This window comes from Ambystoma mexicanum, chromosome 7q (genome assembly GCF_040938575.1).
Source record: "Ambystoma mexicanum isolate Mex_15411 chromosome 7q, UKY_AmexF1_1, whole genome shotgun sequence".
Classification (NCBI taxonomy): Eukaryota; Metazoa; Chordata; class Amphibia; order Caudata; family Ambystomatidae; genus Ambystoma; species Ambystoma mexicanum.
Window position 1 is genome coordinate 6101487 of NC_090941.1, and position 17586 is coordinate 6119072.

Below are 17586 nucleotides of genomic sequence, written 5' to 3' on the forward strand. Positions count from 1 at the left end.
AGACCCATCATGGACTTGTGCGGTTTGAACAAACTCCTCAGGAAGGACAAGTTCAAGATGGTTACTCTCTCTCAAGTCCTCCAGGCCCTTCAACTTCAGGACTGGTTGGTGTGTCTCGACCTCAGGGACGCTTATTTTCATGTGCCGATACATCCAAAGCACAAGAAGTACCTGAGGTTCGCGGTTGGCGATTCGCACTTTGTTTCGGGTCCTGCCGTTCGGATTGACCTCCGCCCCAAGGGTCTTCACCAAGCTCATGGTAGTGGTGGCAGCGCATCTCAGGAAAGGGGGGTTTCACGTCACCCCTACCTGGACGATTGGTTGATCAGGACGCGCTCTCCAGAGCAAGTCCTGGATCATCTGTCCATCACCTGCCACTCCCTCCACAAGCTGGGCTTCTCCCTCAACTTAAAGAAGTCCCATTTGATGCCAACTCAGAGGCTCCAGTACATCGGCGCAGTGCTCGACATGTCCCCGGGGCTGTGTTTTCCTCCCCAGGTGAGGGCTCATCACTTTCAACAGATGGTGCACAAGTTTCAGCTTGCCCAGAGTCTCCCAGCGTTCGAGTTCTTGAGATTGCTCGGATTCATGGCATTCTGCATTCTTCTGGTGCCTAAGGCCAGGTTGCGGATGAGATCTTTGCAATGGGCACTCAAGCTCCAGTGTTCTCAGTCCTCTGGCAGGATGTCGGACCCAGTTCAGGTGCCGTCCTCGGTCACCCAGGACCTTCTGTGGTGGGCCGTCAAAGGCAATCTGATGAAGGGGGCTCCTTTTTGGCTACCCTGGCCGGAGGTGACAATCGTGACAGACGCATCCCTCACGGGATGAGGAGCTCATGCCAACGAGTTGACAGTCAGCGGTCGTTGGTCTCCGTCGGAGTCCAGACTCCATATCAGTCTGTTGGAGCTGAGGGTCGTCAGGCTTGCCCTAAAGGCTTTTCTGCCGACTGTGCGAGGAAAGAATGTCCTGATCCTGATGGACAACACAGTGGCCATGCACTACCTCAACAAAAAGGGGGGGGCAGGGTCACTTCCTCTGTGCAGGGAGGCGATGCAGCTCTGGTTATGGGCAATCCAGCAGGAAGTTTCGATCTCGGCAGTTCATCTGGCCGAAGACGAAAACGAGATGGCGGACAGCGCGATCTCTCACGAGTGCGAGTTGGCTCAGGAGATTCTCCTGGAGATCTTCGCCCTTTGGGGGACCCCTCAAGTGGATCTCTTCGCCTCCAGTGTCAACCGGAAGTGCGAAAGGTTCTGCTCGCGGTAATTTCCTCCAAAAGGAGCCTTAGGGGACGCGTTCATGGTGGAGTGGTCATTCCCACTGCTGTACGCGTTTCCTCCAGTCCCCGTCATCCCGCAAGTGCTGCGGAGGTTGCGAATGTTCAGTTCCCGGATGATCCTCATTGCTCTGGCGTGGGCCCGGAGGACATGGTACCCGGACCTTCTCGATTTGTCCATCTGCCCTCCATGTCGTCTTCCCTACGGAGACGATCTGCTCTCACGGGACGGGGTCAGGTTCTCCATCCAGAGGTCAGATCCCTCAACCTTCACGCTTGGTTTCTGAACGGTTGAGGTATAAGGATTGGGACCTCCCTGAAGATGTGATGGAGGTGTTGCTTTCAGCCAGAAGGCCCGCAACCAAGTCCCTGTACCGTTGCCGTTGGAGAAAGTTCTGCGACTGGTGCAGGGTTAAGAATGTGGATCCTTTTGCATGTGACATTCCTGTGGTTCTGTCTTTTTTGCTGTCTTTAGCCCACAGGGGCTTGCAAGTGGGTAAGGTTAAAGGTTACCTGGCGGTGCTGTCCATATTTAAGCGCTCGTCTGAAGAGTGTTCTTATTTTAAAATTCGTTTAATTTCTCAGTTTCTAAAACGGCTCACTAATGTGTTCCCTCCGTCACCTTTCCAGGTGCCCGGTTGGGATTTGGACCTTGTCCTCAAGTTTCTGATGGGTGATCCGTTTGAGCCTTTGCATTCATGCCCTTTGAGACTGTTAACTCTTAAAACTGTATTTTTGGTTGCGGTCACTTCCGCTCGCAGAGTGAGTGAGTTACAGGCACTTTCAGTTAAGCCACCCTTCACTGTATTTCAGAAGGACAGGGTTGTCCTTAGAGTTCGTCCTTCCTTTCTTGCGAAGGTGGTGTCGGAATTTCATTTAGGCCAGAAGGTTGTTCTTCCGACATTTCATCCTCCTCCACATCCTGGTAAGGAAGAGGAGAGGCTCCATAGGTTCGATCCTAGGAGAGCTTTAAGCTTTTATATTTCACGCATGTCCCGGGTCAGAGTGGACGATCAACTCTTCATTGGTTATGCTGGAAAGCGTTTGGGACAAGCTGTGACTAAGCAGACTTTGTCTCGCTGGATTATTCTGGCTATTTCTGAGTGTTACCGCTTGGCGGGTAAGGACCCACTGGTCGGATTGCGGGCCCATTCTACCAGGGGTATGGCTGCCTCTACTGCCCTACAGAGGGGTGTTCCTATTCGTAACATCTGTGATGCAGCCACCTGGGCTTTGGTCCATACTTTTGTACGTCACTACTCCCTCGATTCCATCCGTGGGCGGGATCTGGCCTTTGGCAAGGTCGATCCATTGCTCCGCAATTTGATTGGGCATTCTAAATTTCTTTTTCTAAATTCTTTTCCCACCTCCTTGCATTGGTACTGCTTTGGGAGTCTGTCATAGATATGGAATATGTCGGAGGACCCAATCCCCTCGAAGAACAAGTTACTCTCTTACCTGGTAACGTTCTTTCGATAGGATGGTCCAACGACGTATTCCATATCGCTCCCTCCCTGCCTTCCCGGCTACAGAATTTCTTATGCGATTGCAGCTTACGTTTCTGCAAGGCTTTGTGTGGTCAGACTGGCAGAAGACTGGTGCCACACGTTCTGGGGAAAAAACTACAACTGAGGCTACGGGCGTCGTGCGTCCTACTTAGAACATCCAGTGACGTAGGCCGTCGGAGGAGGTCCTCGAGGGCGGCGTATTGACGTCATCGACGCAGGACGCAGAAAGATTTTCTGAAGCAGCACAGCTGTGGTGATTACTGTCATAGATATGGAATACGTCGTCGGACCATCCCATCGAAAGAACGTTACCAGGTAAGAGAGTAACTTGTTCTTTTGCCATCCTGAAGGAACTATTGTTTGAAAGACACTTTTGTCATCCTACCTGAGCAATCCGGGTGGGTCTGAGGATTTTCCTTGGAAAATACTATTTTGTTGAATTCATTTATTTGCTTTAATTGTGAAATTCTTTTGCCAAACCTAAGTCGGAGACATTTCCTTTCACCCTTAGTTGTTCATTTCTAGTGTGAGGGGCAGTTAATATGTTTTTGGACACAAGGACAGTTTACATAATTTTGACGATAAGACACTGACTGATCTTTAGTTTTAGTTTCCTAGGCAGGGAAACTCTTCTTAGGATAGGGATAGAGAGGCCTTTATCCAACCCTTTTATTTTAATAAAGTTGTCTAATGTTGAAAACATTCCAACTTTGTGTCCGCCTCTCATTTCTGTCCCCTCGCAACAGGGACACACAATAGTCTAAAGCCTATGTAGGTCTCTCTGTACATCTCTGGGTGGCAGGAATATCATTGGTTCATCCCACCATTTGCTTGAGGTCCTTGTCATGTTGTATTACTGCTCAAAGTGTCTTAATAACCACTACCTTTAAAACCACATATTAGTAAGCAAGTGCATCATATGTGGTGGCGTTTGAAGACATAATGTGATGAAATTACTTCTACCCTGCAGGAGTATAAGTATGAGTAGTTGCTAAACCTACGCAGCCCTGACACTTCTACAAAACAAAAGTGATCCCTATCATAAAGGTGAAATAGATCTACCTCCTTCCCCTTTTGTGGTTACGTGGGCAGGCTATAATCTTAAAAGCGGTGTGAACGTGAAACAGTAGCAACCCAAATAGCAAAGTTCAACATAAAGGACTTTCCAAACCGGTTCTATACAAATGCACATACTTACATTAAACACACAATATACAATAATTAAAAAGAAAAACACTACAAAAACGCAACCGTGTGGAAAGAACACAGAACATGCAAAGATAGAAAGATTGAGCATCTGGGTAATGAAACACTGGCGAAAGGCAGTCAAACAACTACAATGTTCATAAAATTGTATGTCTTTTGTGAGTAATAAGGATCAAAAGTGACCAAGCCAGTCTCTAGGGCCCAAAGAGGGACCAGAGGACAGTTAGGAGTCAATAACACCTCACTGTTCTTGGTGATTCAACTGCAGTGAACCAAGCTCTTTTGCGATGTGTGAGTGGTTTGTAGTTTGTGAGACCGCCAAAAGCAGCACAGGAGATGCCTGGTGGTTTGGATGGATTGAACGGTGCTTGAAACTAGTCTCAAGGTGGTTTGACAGTGAAAACACAGGAACCCTGGCTGATCTGACCCAACCCAGGGGCTCAGGGACAGAATAGGCCCTTGTTCTCCCAAAAATGACAGAGGCTGGAAAACAGTGAAGCTCTGGGTAACGGTGTAGCTGGCGGCGAGGGATGTCTTTCCTCAGCAACAGGTCACCCTTAATGTGCCTTGTGAACAGTTGGGGAGCAGAGCTTGCATCTGTCTTGGAGTGCCTGTCTTTGCTTTGCAACTGGAGGACTCTGGAAAGGACTGCTTTCCCAACAGGGTCCAAACAAATCTTCTTGAAGTAAAAAATGAATCCAAGAAGGAATGGGAGAACCCCTCTTTTATAGGCATCAGTTATTAGAAAAAAGCAAGCCTGCGTTAGTGGCCTTCTTGAATGATACCCAAAGTGCTTTGTGCTAGAGGATGTGAAGGAGACAGGAAGTAAGGAGAGGTACAAAGTAAAAAAAGTATGGTGGAACCCGTCTTCACTTGTGCTGAGCTCTCCCTGACTATAATAACTCTGCCCCCTTCTCAGAAGCACAGCATCAAAGGCTGTTTGGTATGCAACATCCTTTTGTGAAGCTAGTCGTTTTGGGTCTTTCAATCTGTTACCCTGTAGACTACCAGGATCAGGCTTACTGAACAGAATACATACAATCCTTCCACAGCTGCCCTGCGCTCAGTGTTGACACATTTATTATATAAATCAGATGGGGCTTCTCATAATTATTAGAATTTCTATCCGCCATACCCTAAACTGAAGTGTGACTTTAATGGTTAAAGAGTCAACCGCCCCAGAATAGTAATTCCTCATGGCTATGTTGTTTTGCAACACAGGTGCAGACTTAAAATGCACTATATCTGCTTGAGTGACTTGGCTGTCACAGAATCTGGCGACAGAACATCTGTGACCTCTGAACCTGCTCTCTGCCACTGGAGATCAGGTGCTGCAGATCTGGAGAGACTGATGCAGCAGGACAAATTTGCCATTATGTCTTTGTTATGGAGCTTATGAAAGGGGGGGATCTAGCCCCCCTCGCCCCACTGTCAACAAATAAAAAAACAGGACGTCCACACCCTTGCCACATGCCAATTCCGACACCCATCTGGATAGGTTCAAAAGCATCTAGTTCATATTTGTTTCCAAAAAAACGGTTCTTCCCCTGTGTGCTTTTTCTAACAACTCTAATGCTGCTGAGAAGATGCATTAGTCAAATCGAGCAAAGCGTCTCGGCACAGATTTCAGTACATTAAAAATGAGTCTGTGAATAAAGATAGCAAATAAGCATTTTACATAGATTAGATTTTTCTTCTATAGCTAATCCATAGCCATTTAAAACAAAGATTTGAAACTATGTGCAACATCGCGAGGAAGGGTATTGTGCATCTTGAATTGGTCAAAACACTATGAAATAGAAGGTAAAATTAAACATCAATTGGTGTAGGCTAGATTTGAGTCATTGGGTGGTTATCTAGGTTAGGCAATACATGACAATAAAGCCGTATTGAGAAAGAGATGGGTGAGATTGTAGCTATTCTAAATATAAACTGTCTCTTCATAGCCTTGGCATGAAATATCAGTGACTTACATAATGGCAGAAAGATGGGTGCAATTTTCCACTGAATTTTAAAAAAAAACGATTTCTTTCAATACACACAAGAAGCTAGTATTGGCTTATCGTCTTGTACATTCTGTGTGAAATGTATACTCTGATATCTTTTAATTTTGGAAAAAAGTTGGAAGAGTGAGGGTAGGTATCCCTGTGTCCCACACTTAAGACAATTATCTTTGTAAATGGGGAACACGTTTTCCCTGTGTCCTATGCAGGTATGTATGGTGAAGATCCTTGTAAGAGTGCTATGATGACTATGAAACATCTGCTCCACCATCATGAATTGTTACTTCATTATAGGTTTGCTCCTAAGAATTTCAGTTGGTGGTACATATATTGCATTTTGTTGGAAGGACATGAAGTAATTGAGATCTGGTTTTGTGAGATACTTTCTGCACAACAATGCATGAAACACTTTATTATTAGAGTATTTTATGTATGCTCCTTATGAAATCTAATGGTTGGTTGTTTATATGTAGGTCAGTTTCTTTTTGTACACTAACTTATTGATATAATTGCTGGTTGATTTGGATATTTTGTATTGCCAATTTCTGAAAGAAGAAAAAGATAGTAAGCTTATATTTCACCACTAGCTACTGCCACCAGTGTTTACCCTCCAAACAAGTACTATTTACAGGCTGGCAATATGTTTTAATATGAAATGGGGGACATATCATGTTGCAAATCACATCAGAGTTCTCAGGTGTTTGGTTGGTTGCTGGGGGAGGATATGTTAACATTCAGGTAACGTGCGCTTCATGTCAGAGTGGTGTCTGTAGAATTGATCCTTGAAATGGGTGCATGTGTGTGAGAAACTGTTCTATTCATACAGGCATGTCATTTTCATTTGTGTAGACCAGCTACTGTTAGTGTGTCCTTTTGTGGTGACGTCCCCTGCATAAAACCTGGGGACCATATTTAATTCCGTTATTCAAACAAGTGTTGAGCAAACCATCTATTTCTTGACTGGAATTGTGGGGTGGGACTGTATTTGAGGGGGTATGAGATTGGGGTGTCTACCTAATGAACAGCTCAAATATTAACATAGCAATCAAAATAACTTACATGCTCTTCTGGATGCTACAATAAGGCAATTCTAGGCACCTGACTGGGGCACCACCTGAAAACATCAAATCTGGCCTCCCAGAAATTGAGGGAAGAGGCCTAAAATAGCACTTTGCCTAGGATGGTCTAAATACCTTAACTGAATGTGTGGATAAGAAAACCAAACGTAGCTACACATTTACTGTGCTATATGGATCCAACGCACTTTTAATATGTTATCAAACTTCAAATGTGACTTTACACTAAAGGGATTCTGTGCTGGTGTCGCCTAATGCATTTCTACATCTTGCGTTTGCTGTTAGGTTTTTGCAGAGCCCACCATCAGTCTGTTTGCCTTGGATTCGTGTGAGGGGAGGGAGCTGTATTTTGAAGAAGCTGTGAATTCTGTTCTCAGCAAGGACCTACACTTTTACACCCAGTCAGTGTGGGTGCGAAGTGGGCTGTAAGTACTGTACACCATTCATGTTTCTTAAGTTACATTTATAATAATCTGTGCAAAATGGCCGCTTTCTTGCATGTCATTTACTGTGTTGCTATATTAAATGATCACAGCATACCCGTATTGCTTAGCCTATATGAAAATTAGGACAATGTAAGATTCAGTTACACACACATGTTTTTGAGACACTCCCTATGAAAATGAGGTGGAGTGGAGTGAGATGATTTTGGTAGTAGAAGCGTTTTATTAAAATAAAGGGCCAGTTATGAGATGCCTGAAAATAAAGTTAACACAAGTGGATGTGACCTCATAAAGCAGAGTGTGATGGAGCAAAGTGAGTAGCTCCTTCCCCACTGAGCTCCAAAGGAAGCCACAGACCTACTGGAAAAGTAGAGTTTAGGAGGTCCTATTGACTTATGAACTATGACCTAAGTGTGACGAAACCTTGGATGTCACTTCTCCCCAAGGGGGAGCCCCTTCCCATGAGGCCAGGGAGGTGAGGCTGCTACGCGATAGTCCGCCTGGGGTGGTACTCAGCGGGACGATGAAGAACATAGTCAACCTAAGAGAGACCTATGTTAAAAGTACTGGGAATAAGAAGTCAGGTCTACCTTAGAGAGAGCGCCCAGGGAAATACTGGGACGAGGAGCCGTTGCAGAGGCATGACGAGTGATCCTCAAAACACTATGGAGCAGTTTAGTGTTTCTGGAGTTCTGATTGGCCAAGGCCAATACAAAATAGAAGCAGGAAAACCAAGTAGTGAGAGATGTCCGCCCTGGATCAACCGCATGTGCAGAGGCCTAATAGAGCAAAGAAGCAATAGGGTTTCTAGGTGGAACCCAGACGAACAGGCAGATGGGATCCACATCGGTCCAGAGAGCAAGGACGACTGGCGAGCAGGGAGTCCCTGCGTCCAGGCAAAAGCATTGGTAGAAACGTGATGCTAAGGGAAGCAACTCAGCCCAAGAGGAGCACAACGCTGCAGAGTCCGCACAGCTGCCAGAGAGCTAGAAGAAACCACAGAGAATACGGAGAAGCACCAGCGAAAGCCCCAACGCTAACCGGAGAGGACCGGCAAACACCCTCGAGGCACCTGGGTGACCGGGACGGTTGGTGGGATTGCAATGGAGAGAGAGACACAGGCCTAGGACCCGCACTCAATTGAGAAGAGCATCATAAGTCCTCTTCTTTGGCGCAGTACCTAGCAGAGATGTGATCCAGGACTCCCAGAGAAATCAGAGAGAGAAGCCCAGGACTGGGACTCGCACCCTCATCCTCCTAGGAAGAGCATCATAATCACTCTTCCTCATCGCAGTGCCTGGCAAGGAAGTAAATCGGGTCTGCCAACACGTGTCTGGGACCCACACCCAAAATAAGAAGCTTGAGAAGGGCCAGGGGAAGGGAGTCATTCCCCCCGCCTTTGCGAACTGTGGTAAAGAGCCTGAGAAGGGACAGGAGAAGAGACACATTCGCCCTACTATGGTGAAACTGTCAGCCAAGAGAGATCAGGGGAAGGAAGCCATACCCCCTGGTGTTGTGTACCATGAAGCAAAGCCAAGGAGTCCCCCTGGCACTGTGGAAATACTGAGAACAAGATACCTGGAGAAGGGAGGCATTCTCCAGGAACCCAATAATGAAGAAACCTATGTGGGGGTAAGGAATGTTGATGTTTAAGCTGAAACTTTACTCTGAGTTTGAACTGAGAACCTTACAACATCACAAGCTGATACTTTTATTTCTTGGAAAGGAACTGAGACCTGCGGAAGGGAGTCATTCTCTCAGACAAACTTCCCACTGCCCATTTGGAACTATGATCCGTTGTCCAGAAGAAGGGAAAAATGCATCTAGACCAAGAAGATCCACTACCTCTTTAGTTTAGTTACAAGTGTGGTATTTTGACACACAATGCTGGACTCTTCATTTACTTGGAAATTTTGACTGAATAGTTAGTTCCTTAGTTGAGGCAGGGAAACCCCTCTTTGAGTTAGGGAAGAGATAGGTTTCCTCTTTATTTTTGATCAAATAAATGTTTGTGCCAACAATCATGCCACGTGTGTCAGTCTCTTCCTTCTGCACCCTTACATACGGTTGATGGGTTCATTGAAATAGTTACTTATAATGTGGATGTCCTGGAAATATCCTGGAAAATATCCTTCCCATAGATAAATAAATTACATGAGAAATATGAATGCAAGAAAATATACATTGTGTTTAATAGAGGATAAATTGGGTGTGGATCTCCAGAAGGTAAAGAGAATAGTGCTAGATTCCAGAGACTTTGGACAAATTAAGCTTGTTCCTGTTTGTATGAAACTTCTCATTTTCTGCTTTGAGTGTGAAATGGGGACCCGTTACAGAACGGTTTCATTAGATTCAGCAGATAAGATTGACCATTCCAACAGTGTGTCCTGTAGACGGCTTATGAAGAGTTTTGAAAATACTAAAACCATTGTCAAGATTGCACAATATCCTTGCCGCGTCCAACTTAATTGAACTTTGTTTGCCATATTTAGCCTTACAAAAAATGATTTAATGAAATGTTAACATAACAAGGTAGATGTGTTTGGTGTTGTCTGTTGTCTGTGTGATTTGTGTATTTTGAAAATCTTTTTCAAGAATGTACTTTGTTTGGTTAAATAATTTTGAGAAGCTGTTATAATACTTATTTCTCATATTAATTATTGTTTTATTTGTTTTATTAAGCTTTTCTCAACCTGGAGAATTTGATATATAAGATCCTCCCTTGTGTGATTTAGTTCTAGATTGAGGAAAGATGTTTTTGTAATTTGGTTGGGAACTATCATTGCTCCATAGGCAAGCTATTCTGCTTTGTAGAACCTACATAGAACATTGCAGTAAAGACCACTTGCTGCAAAACAAGACACAAATGGACACAGTTAATAATGTCATATATACAAAAGCAAATATTGTCTAAAATTCATACAATCCAAGGTTGTTTTTCAAGAGATATTTGTGTATACTTCATTATCACTATTTAAGTCAGGCCTATCACAATCATCTTTATTCGAATATACTGCTCTTCTTGGTAGATTGTCTCAAAACAAAGTGCAACTCTAAAATGCATACAGACCTTAGACTTGGCACTTGTCCACTTCACTAGATTTTCCTCTCATTCTACATGTGCTTCCCACAGTGTTCTGAAATCATTGTGTGGTGGTGTTTAGCACCATACAAAAACAAAATACATAGCTTTTTTATGAACGCTGACGAAACCCAGAGCATCCCAAAACTGATGCCAGTGTTCTGTAAAATTAGCCCCCTTGCTCAATTCCACCCAAGTTAGGTGAAAAACAGTGTGCTGGACAGTAGATTGCAATTTATTCGAATAAAAATTCTGTTTTGTGTCACAAAGCAGAATGTTTGGAATTCCTTTCTCTGGCACCCTTGTTGTGGACAGGCCCTGTGGCGGGTCAGAAGCAGGACGCAGACTCGGTTTTGACATTTCTTAGATTATGTATTAAATAATAAGAATAATGCCCATCTCTCCCAATTGCTATCAGTGTTTTCCCTACCTTTATAAATAACAAAGGTGCTAGTCGGTCATCAACAAGTCTCCAAATGAAAGAATTTGTCTGCTGTCAAAGAACTAATTCTACCTGACCCTACCACTATTCTAAGCAAAATAAATGAAGTCCGTAGAATGACTCCCTTATCCTGACTGTCTCTTCTTAAAGTTCTTGTACTTCAATCTAATATGGTATCTTTAAATAGTCTCTCGTTACCATCTGTATTAGACCTTGTAATTCCTTCATTGGATTTTGAGTTTACTGTTTCTTCGCCGCTCAGTGTTCAATGGATCTCCTCTTATCCTTTGATCAAGGCTACTATGCCCTTTTGATTATTTGGACATATCCTTTTAGTGGGAATAGAATTTCTTGGTCTTTAACATTTTCTCTGTCCTGAGATAGCTTATTTGGCATTTCTTTCCGATAGACCCTACTGGTCTCTAGTTCATATGATTCTCTTCACAATATGTTGCACTCAGCACTTCTTGTCTTATGGGATATCTCCTCTTCTTTCCAGGGTGTTTCTACTCAATGCTTAGTGGTAGTTTTTTACGGATGTACTCTGGGCTCTCTTTTTCACATTGTTAGAGTTCTAATTTATCACCTTTCCATTCCATGACCCAACAATATCACTGGGACAAGTTTTTCCTGATGTGTAATGATTCCCTGTTCGCCTCCCGTCTTTCCCCTTACCTCAGATTCGGTAGGAAAACATCTCCGGGGTCAGCACTCGCTCAGGTTCTTCCTTTTGGCTCTGCCTCATTCTCTCCTGCCATCTGGCGGCGTCCTGTTCTCGGTCTCATCCTTCTCGTGTACCAAGTTCTGCTGCATGCTACTGGCTCTCTCACAGTTTCTTCAGCAGGTTTCGGTGTCCTTATGTGGGTGCACTGCCCACCTCGAAGCTATCATGATCACACCACCACTGGGACTTTGCTTCCCATCTCTTTGTGTCATATGCCACCCTGCTTTACACTGGTCCTTTTGGCATAAATGGAGGCATCGCCCCGGCAGAGCCATTCGTTCCGTTTGGTTGGACAATTCTTTTGCATCCAGCATGGTGCCCATAACGTGCCGTGTACTTAGAATACCATGGCTTGCCTCGAGGCTTCCAAGACCTGCCTCCCGGGTGGTTGCCACTACCGCGCAGTCCACACAGCTTTTCACAAAAGTAAACACGGGCTGAGAGATTGCGCATCTCAACATTAAGGTTTGGTTATTTTAGCTCAGCGCTCTGTGTCCTCCTGCGAGTTTGCTCGAACCTGACTGACTTTTTCCTTGCCTGCCATCAATCCTCCTCGGTTTCTATTTTGTTTTGTTCTTACCTGCATTTTTATTAATTCATTTATTGGATCCTGTTGCTGCCACTTATTTGTGTCCTGCCTCTCCCTCTCTGACTTGGATCTTTGTTTGTTGCTGTTCCTATTTTTTCCTGCTCCTTCACTTGATTCAATTGAACCCTGCCATTTTGTGGATCTTCATATCACCAAACATGTACTGCACACTTAGTTTTTCCCTTTCTCTTGGGGTTCACTCCGGGGGTCACGCTGTCTGTTGCACCAGTTGCCAGATGGTGTGGCTACCAGAAAGGATCGCCCCCTACCTGCAGGATTCCAGTCTGCAGCACAAGCACAAAACTGGACCCTCTACCACATCTACTCATAAACTTCAGGTAAGCCACAATCCTTACATTTCGGTTCACCAGTGTAGGCAGACACTGGGTTTCCAGTGTTTCACCCTTGCAGTCTGACCAATTCGGAAAGTCCCAGGATCTACAGCTTTACTTCGCTCCGCTGTAACACTGTTGGGGCGCTTGCCCTGCTTACGCTCTCTCTCAGCCTCTCCTCCCCTCAGCGTGTCCTCCTCTCCTAGTTTACTCGTCTCAGTCAAATGAGTATTTTTCTTTAAAGTGACAGTTGCTCTTGCTCATGGTGGCTTATTATGGTTTTATCTTCACCCAAATCTCTGGATTTCATAATGTTCTTTGTCTCTGATAGTCTTATATATCCCATTACTGGGAATATCATAGATTGTTCCTCACAGGAACAGGAGTCCTTGTCCCCATAGGGGGAATCTCTCCTTTCCTCGACCCCTAGGGAGGATGTTGCGGAGCGGGCTCCCCTCCCTAGCCTCACAGGGGATTTGTCACAGCCCCCAATCCTGTTTCTGTCATTGAGGATCTGAGCAGCCTGAAATATATTGCAACCTCAAATTCAACCAGTTTGTTGAGCTATTCTTTTTCATTTGCAAGTGCTAATATGTGTCCTTCCATATATATCTTTCTGCCACATACCATGCCAACCAACATTCACACTATGGGCCTTCCCAATGAAATGGTGCTTCATCTAGAAAAGGCCCATAAGAAGCTGCTGCTTCCAAATTCAAGTGGTGCATCACCTTTATTCTTTGCACTGTCCATTGGCTCACTGTGTTCAAAATGCAATGTTCCACGTTGCCCACTTCGGTCCCCCTGTGATTATTTGTTATGCCCCCCTCTCATTGGTGGAATGGAAACCAAAAAGGGCCCAATTTGTTTTTCCAAGTTGCCCCATATTACACTGTACAAGTAAATGCAGTAAGCAAGTCCAACCACTCTGATTTGGGATTGACTCCCCTCTGTAAGGAACTCATGGTGGCAACAGTAAAGACAGACACAAGTGATCACAGTTCAATGGTGTTTATTGAACTTTATAATGGGTGAGATAAACGCCTAATCTAAACCTAAATCTAAGATGAGAGCAAGCTACAACCATTAAATAATAATAAGGCAGTCCTAGTGGTGTCTTGTCAAATAAAAACGGTTGCCAATCCTTACCACTAAATTGCAAAAAGAGTGTGGGATAATGTTCACCAGAAAAGAAAGTGTTCACCAAATGATATGTCAGGATGGTATGGCTGGGTCTCCCTTACCCACGTTTTGAAGCACGGGACAAGGCGGCACACTCCTTGGCCTCATCAGCATGAGGTTCACAGTTCAGTTCAATGATATCAAAAACCTTCAGAGGCTAAGTCTCTTTCTTGTAAAAGTCTCTTGCCTCAGAAGGCCTGTGGTGTTTCACAATAACAAACAAACAGAAAGTTATCTCGATGGTCTTGCACCCCGGGTGATTGCTGTCCACCCCAGGATCTCCCTCCGTCATGCACGGATCCTTCTTTCAGTGTGGGCCTCCCTCCGTCGGGTTCACTACAGCCTTTCTTTTAACACAGATCATGTATTTTAACACAGTTCATGCATTGCTCATTTTCATCAGATAGCAAGGTTTTCCTTCTAGCTTTCTCTATCTCGGTCGGGTTAACACTTGCCACAATTCAAAGTTCACAACCTTATTGGAAAGTAGCGTCCCATTCCCCTAGCTTTCCCTTGCAACGGGTCAGAGACTTTCGATTGTATAAGGGACTTGGTGTAAACCTCAAAGGACCATTCTGATGCCTCACGGCACCCTTTCCTAGGGCCTTCTGGTTCTTGTAGTTTCAAAACAGGTCCCGGTCAGAGCCTTTCAAATGAGCGCCCATGTGGCGCCGGTCCTTTCTGCACCTGGACTTCATCTGTGCTTTCTTTAAAGTTCAAAGCATACACACAAGCTCTTTGTCTTGCGTATTCCTCGCGTTCATAAATGTTGCTACTTGCAACTTTGGGCTGAACACAGTTCGGCCTGCTATCGGGTTCCTCCGACTCACCGGCTGTGCTGAACCCGTTGGTGTCTTTGATCAATTGAGTCAAGGATAGTACCACAGATGCCAGCTTGCCACTCCGCTTGCTTTATCAGTGTGGGAGGCCCCTGTGTACCATTGTCGCCTGCTGCTCTGCACGCAAGCTGTATCTCCCGGTCTTATGATTTTTCCTTCGGAGGTCTCGCAGACATGAGTTTAAAAGGGCAAAGGCAATTCCCCCTTCATCGTCCTTCCAGGTCTCACCGCCTTTCTTCTCCATTTGAACTGCCAGTTTGGTGTAGCTGTCTCCTCGTGCGTACGGCCTTGCTCGAAGTGTGCTTTCGTGCTCTGCATATTTTCCCTGTGGGGAAGGTAAAGGGCCGTCAGGTGAATTTTTTATTTTTGAGTCATTTGTACTGCGCACCGGACAAACTTAATCGTATTTGGGCACTGATGGAACCAATAACATTAAACTGTCATCCTCCAATATGGTGATTGCACATACCACTGCCCCCACTATACAATCTCTAACAAAACCACTGTCCCCACTATACGATCTCTAACAAAACAGGTGGGTCTTTAGAGCCTTATGAAAAGCCGTAAGTGTCTTAATCTCTCGGATGGTTCCAGGGAGCTTATTCCATAGTTCAGGTCCATAGACCACAAATCTGTGATCCCCTTTGCTCATATATTTAGATTGTGCTACCTGAAGTAAGTTCTTCTCACCTGAGCTTAACTGCCGACTGGGACTATAGCTCTTGATTTTCTCAGATAAATACCCTAGCGCTACTTTGTTCACAAATTTAAAAACCAGGCAGAGAATTTTAAACTCTATTCGCTCTTTCACCGCTAACCAGTGAAAGGATCTTCTTAAATTAGTCATGGGTGTGGATTTCGTTACCCTATATGCTAGCCTGACTGCAGCATTTTGGGCCACCTGTAATCTGCGCAACTGGAATGCTGATCCGCCTGACAACAGCTCATTGCCATAGTCCAGTCGCAAATTAACAAGTGTCCCAACAACCACTGCTCTATCCTCATTTGCAGTGAATGGCAAGATATGTCTGTAGTCGCAGGGTATAAAACGCTGACTGCACCTTTGTGCTAATCTGCACTACATATCCCATATTGTCTTCCCACACACAGGCCAAGTTTTTAATTTCCTTAGCGAAATTAAGCTGAGCCCCTAGGAAGCATGGTGGCGGTACCTGTTCATTATGTTGCATGTGATATTTTGAGGCAAATAATGATGCCTCTGTTTTGCTAGCATTCAGCAACAGTTGGTTAGCACACATCCATGCATGTACGTCTTGTAGGCACTGTTCCACTATTGCAAACGTATCCTCAGATCTCTGCACCTTCAGGAAAACCTGAGTATCATCCGCATATGAATGAAAGTTAATGTGGTGTTTCCTCAATATATCCATAAGCAATTTAACATATATGTTAAAGAGCAAAGGGTAAAGTGAAGACCCCTGAGGGACCCCACACTTTTGCAGAACAGAAACCGATAGGAAATCTCCAAGCCGAACACTTTGTTCCCTTCTAAAGAGGAAGGATTCAAACCACTGAAGGGCTATTCCGAAACTCTTCCCACTTCCCTCAATCGTTCAGCAGAATTCCATGGTCCACCGTATCAAATGCGGCAGACAGGTCTAACATAATCAACAAGGACATTTCCCCCTGATCTGCCGTCTTCAATAGGTCATCCCATACTGTCAACGCAGTCTCCGTCCTGAACCCTGGTCGGAATCCAGATTGTAACGGTTGCAATAGGTTCTCGTGTTCCACATGTTCCTGCAGCTGGGATGACACACATTTTTCCAAAATCTTCGCCGGCCATAGTATTCCTGCCACTGGTCTGTAGTTCTGAAGATTCTTAGGATCTAAGTTGGGTTTCTTTAACAGCAGAGTAACCACAGATTTCTTCAAAATGTGATGTACTATGCCTGATGTCAAAGATTTATTTACAAACTTTGTAATAAATGGGGCAATGTGTGAAGCTACTCGTTTGGCTACTGAAGATGGAATAACATAAAGCACATCATTAGTCGCCTTCAGCTCAGAGAGCAGGGAACAAACCCTCTCCTCCGGGACTTCCATAAATACAAATGAATTATGACCCACCTCATTATCTCTGCTGGGAACCTCCACCCCCTCCCCATCTCTAACTTCATAGCCACACATGGTTTCTGAGTCCCCGAATACTCTAAACCAGCAACCTCTATTGTCTTTGTGTGATCCTGAGAGTCTATCAGCGTGATTTCAGCAATCTTTGCTCGTATCAAATCTATTTTGTTCGTACAATAATTATTAAAAGCCTCAACCTGTGGTTGTGTGATCTCTGGTGCCGCTGACATACACCTAAGGTCCGCCAGCTGAGGGACCACTGCATACAATTTCAGTGGTCTATTGATTGCTTTATCAATTTTCCCCATCATGAATTTAGATTTGGCCTCAAAGATAGCCTTTCTGTATTCTCTTAACCATCTCTAAATTACTCCCTGTACGCTTTCTCTTCCATTTTTTTTCCAGGGCTCTCAGGTGTACGTGGTTATTGTCATTTGACTGACTCTGCCTGACCTGCGTGTTGGGACATGTCAGGTAAACGACTCTGGTGTTAGTCTGTTGTCTGTTACAGTGTAAGAAAGTGTTAGTGTGGGAAAAGCGGAGGGGTGGTAGAGCTTCTAAATATCCTACCGGGTAGGATGGGGATGTCACAGGCAAGGGGATACCGCGTCTCAACCCTTGGTGTCCTACTTCCACTCCCCGAACACCCTTCACACAGGTGATTCTCCCCCACTGGTTACACGCCCAGGAACTGGATCCAATGGCGATGGCCGTGTCCTGGCCACCTGATGACAGATCTCCGGGGACAAGCAGGTGAGACAGGAGAAAATGTGGACAATTTGGTGGAAAT

At 44.8% G+C, this 17586-nt stretch overlaps 1 protein-coding gene across 2 annotated transcripts in view; it reads left to right on the top strand.

Annotated features, from left to right (window-relative positions):
• Positions 1-17586, top strand: part of CRYBG3 (crystallin beta-gamma domain containing 3) — a 2312058-nt gene that overhangs the window by 1682087 nt on the left and 612385 nt on the right. For both annotated transcript variants that reach the window (XM_069639009.1, XM_069639010.1), the window contains one exon: positions 7355-7494. In XM_069639009.1, the coding sequence (XP_069495110.1) occupies positions 7355-7494 (140 nt within the window). The remainder of the gene's footprint in view (positions 1-7354; positions 7495-17586) is intronic.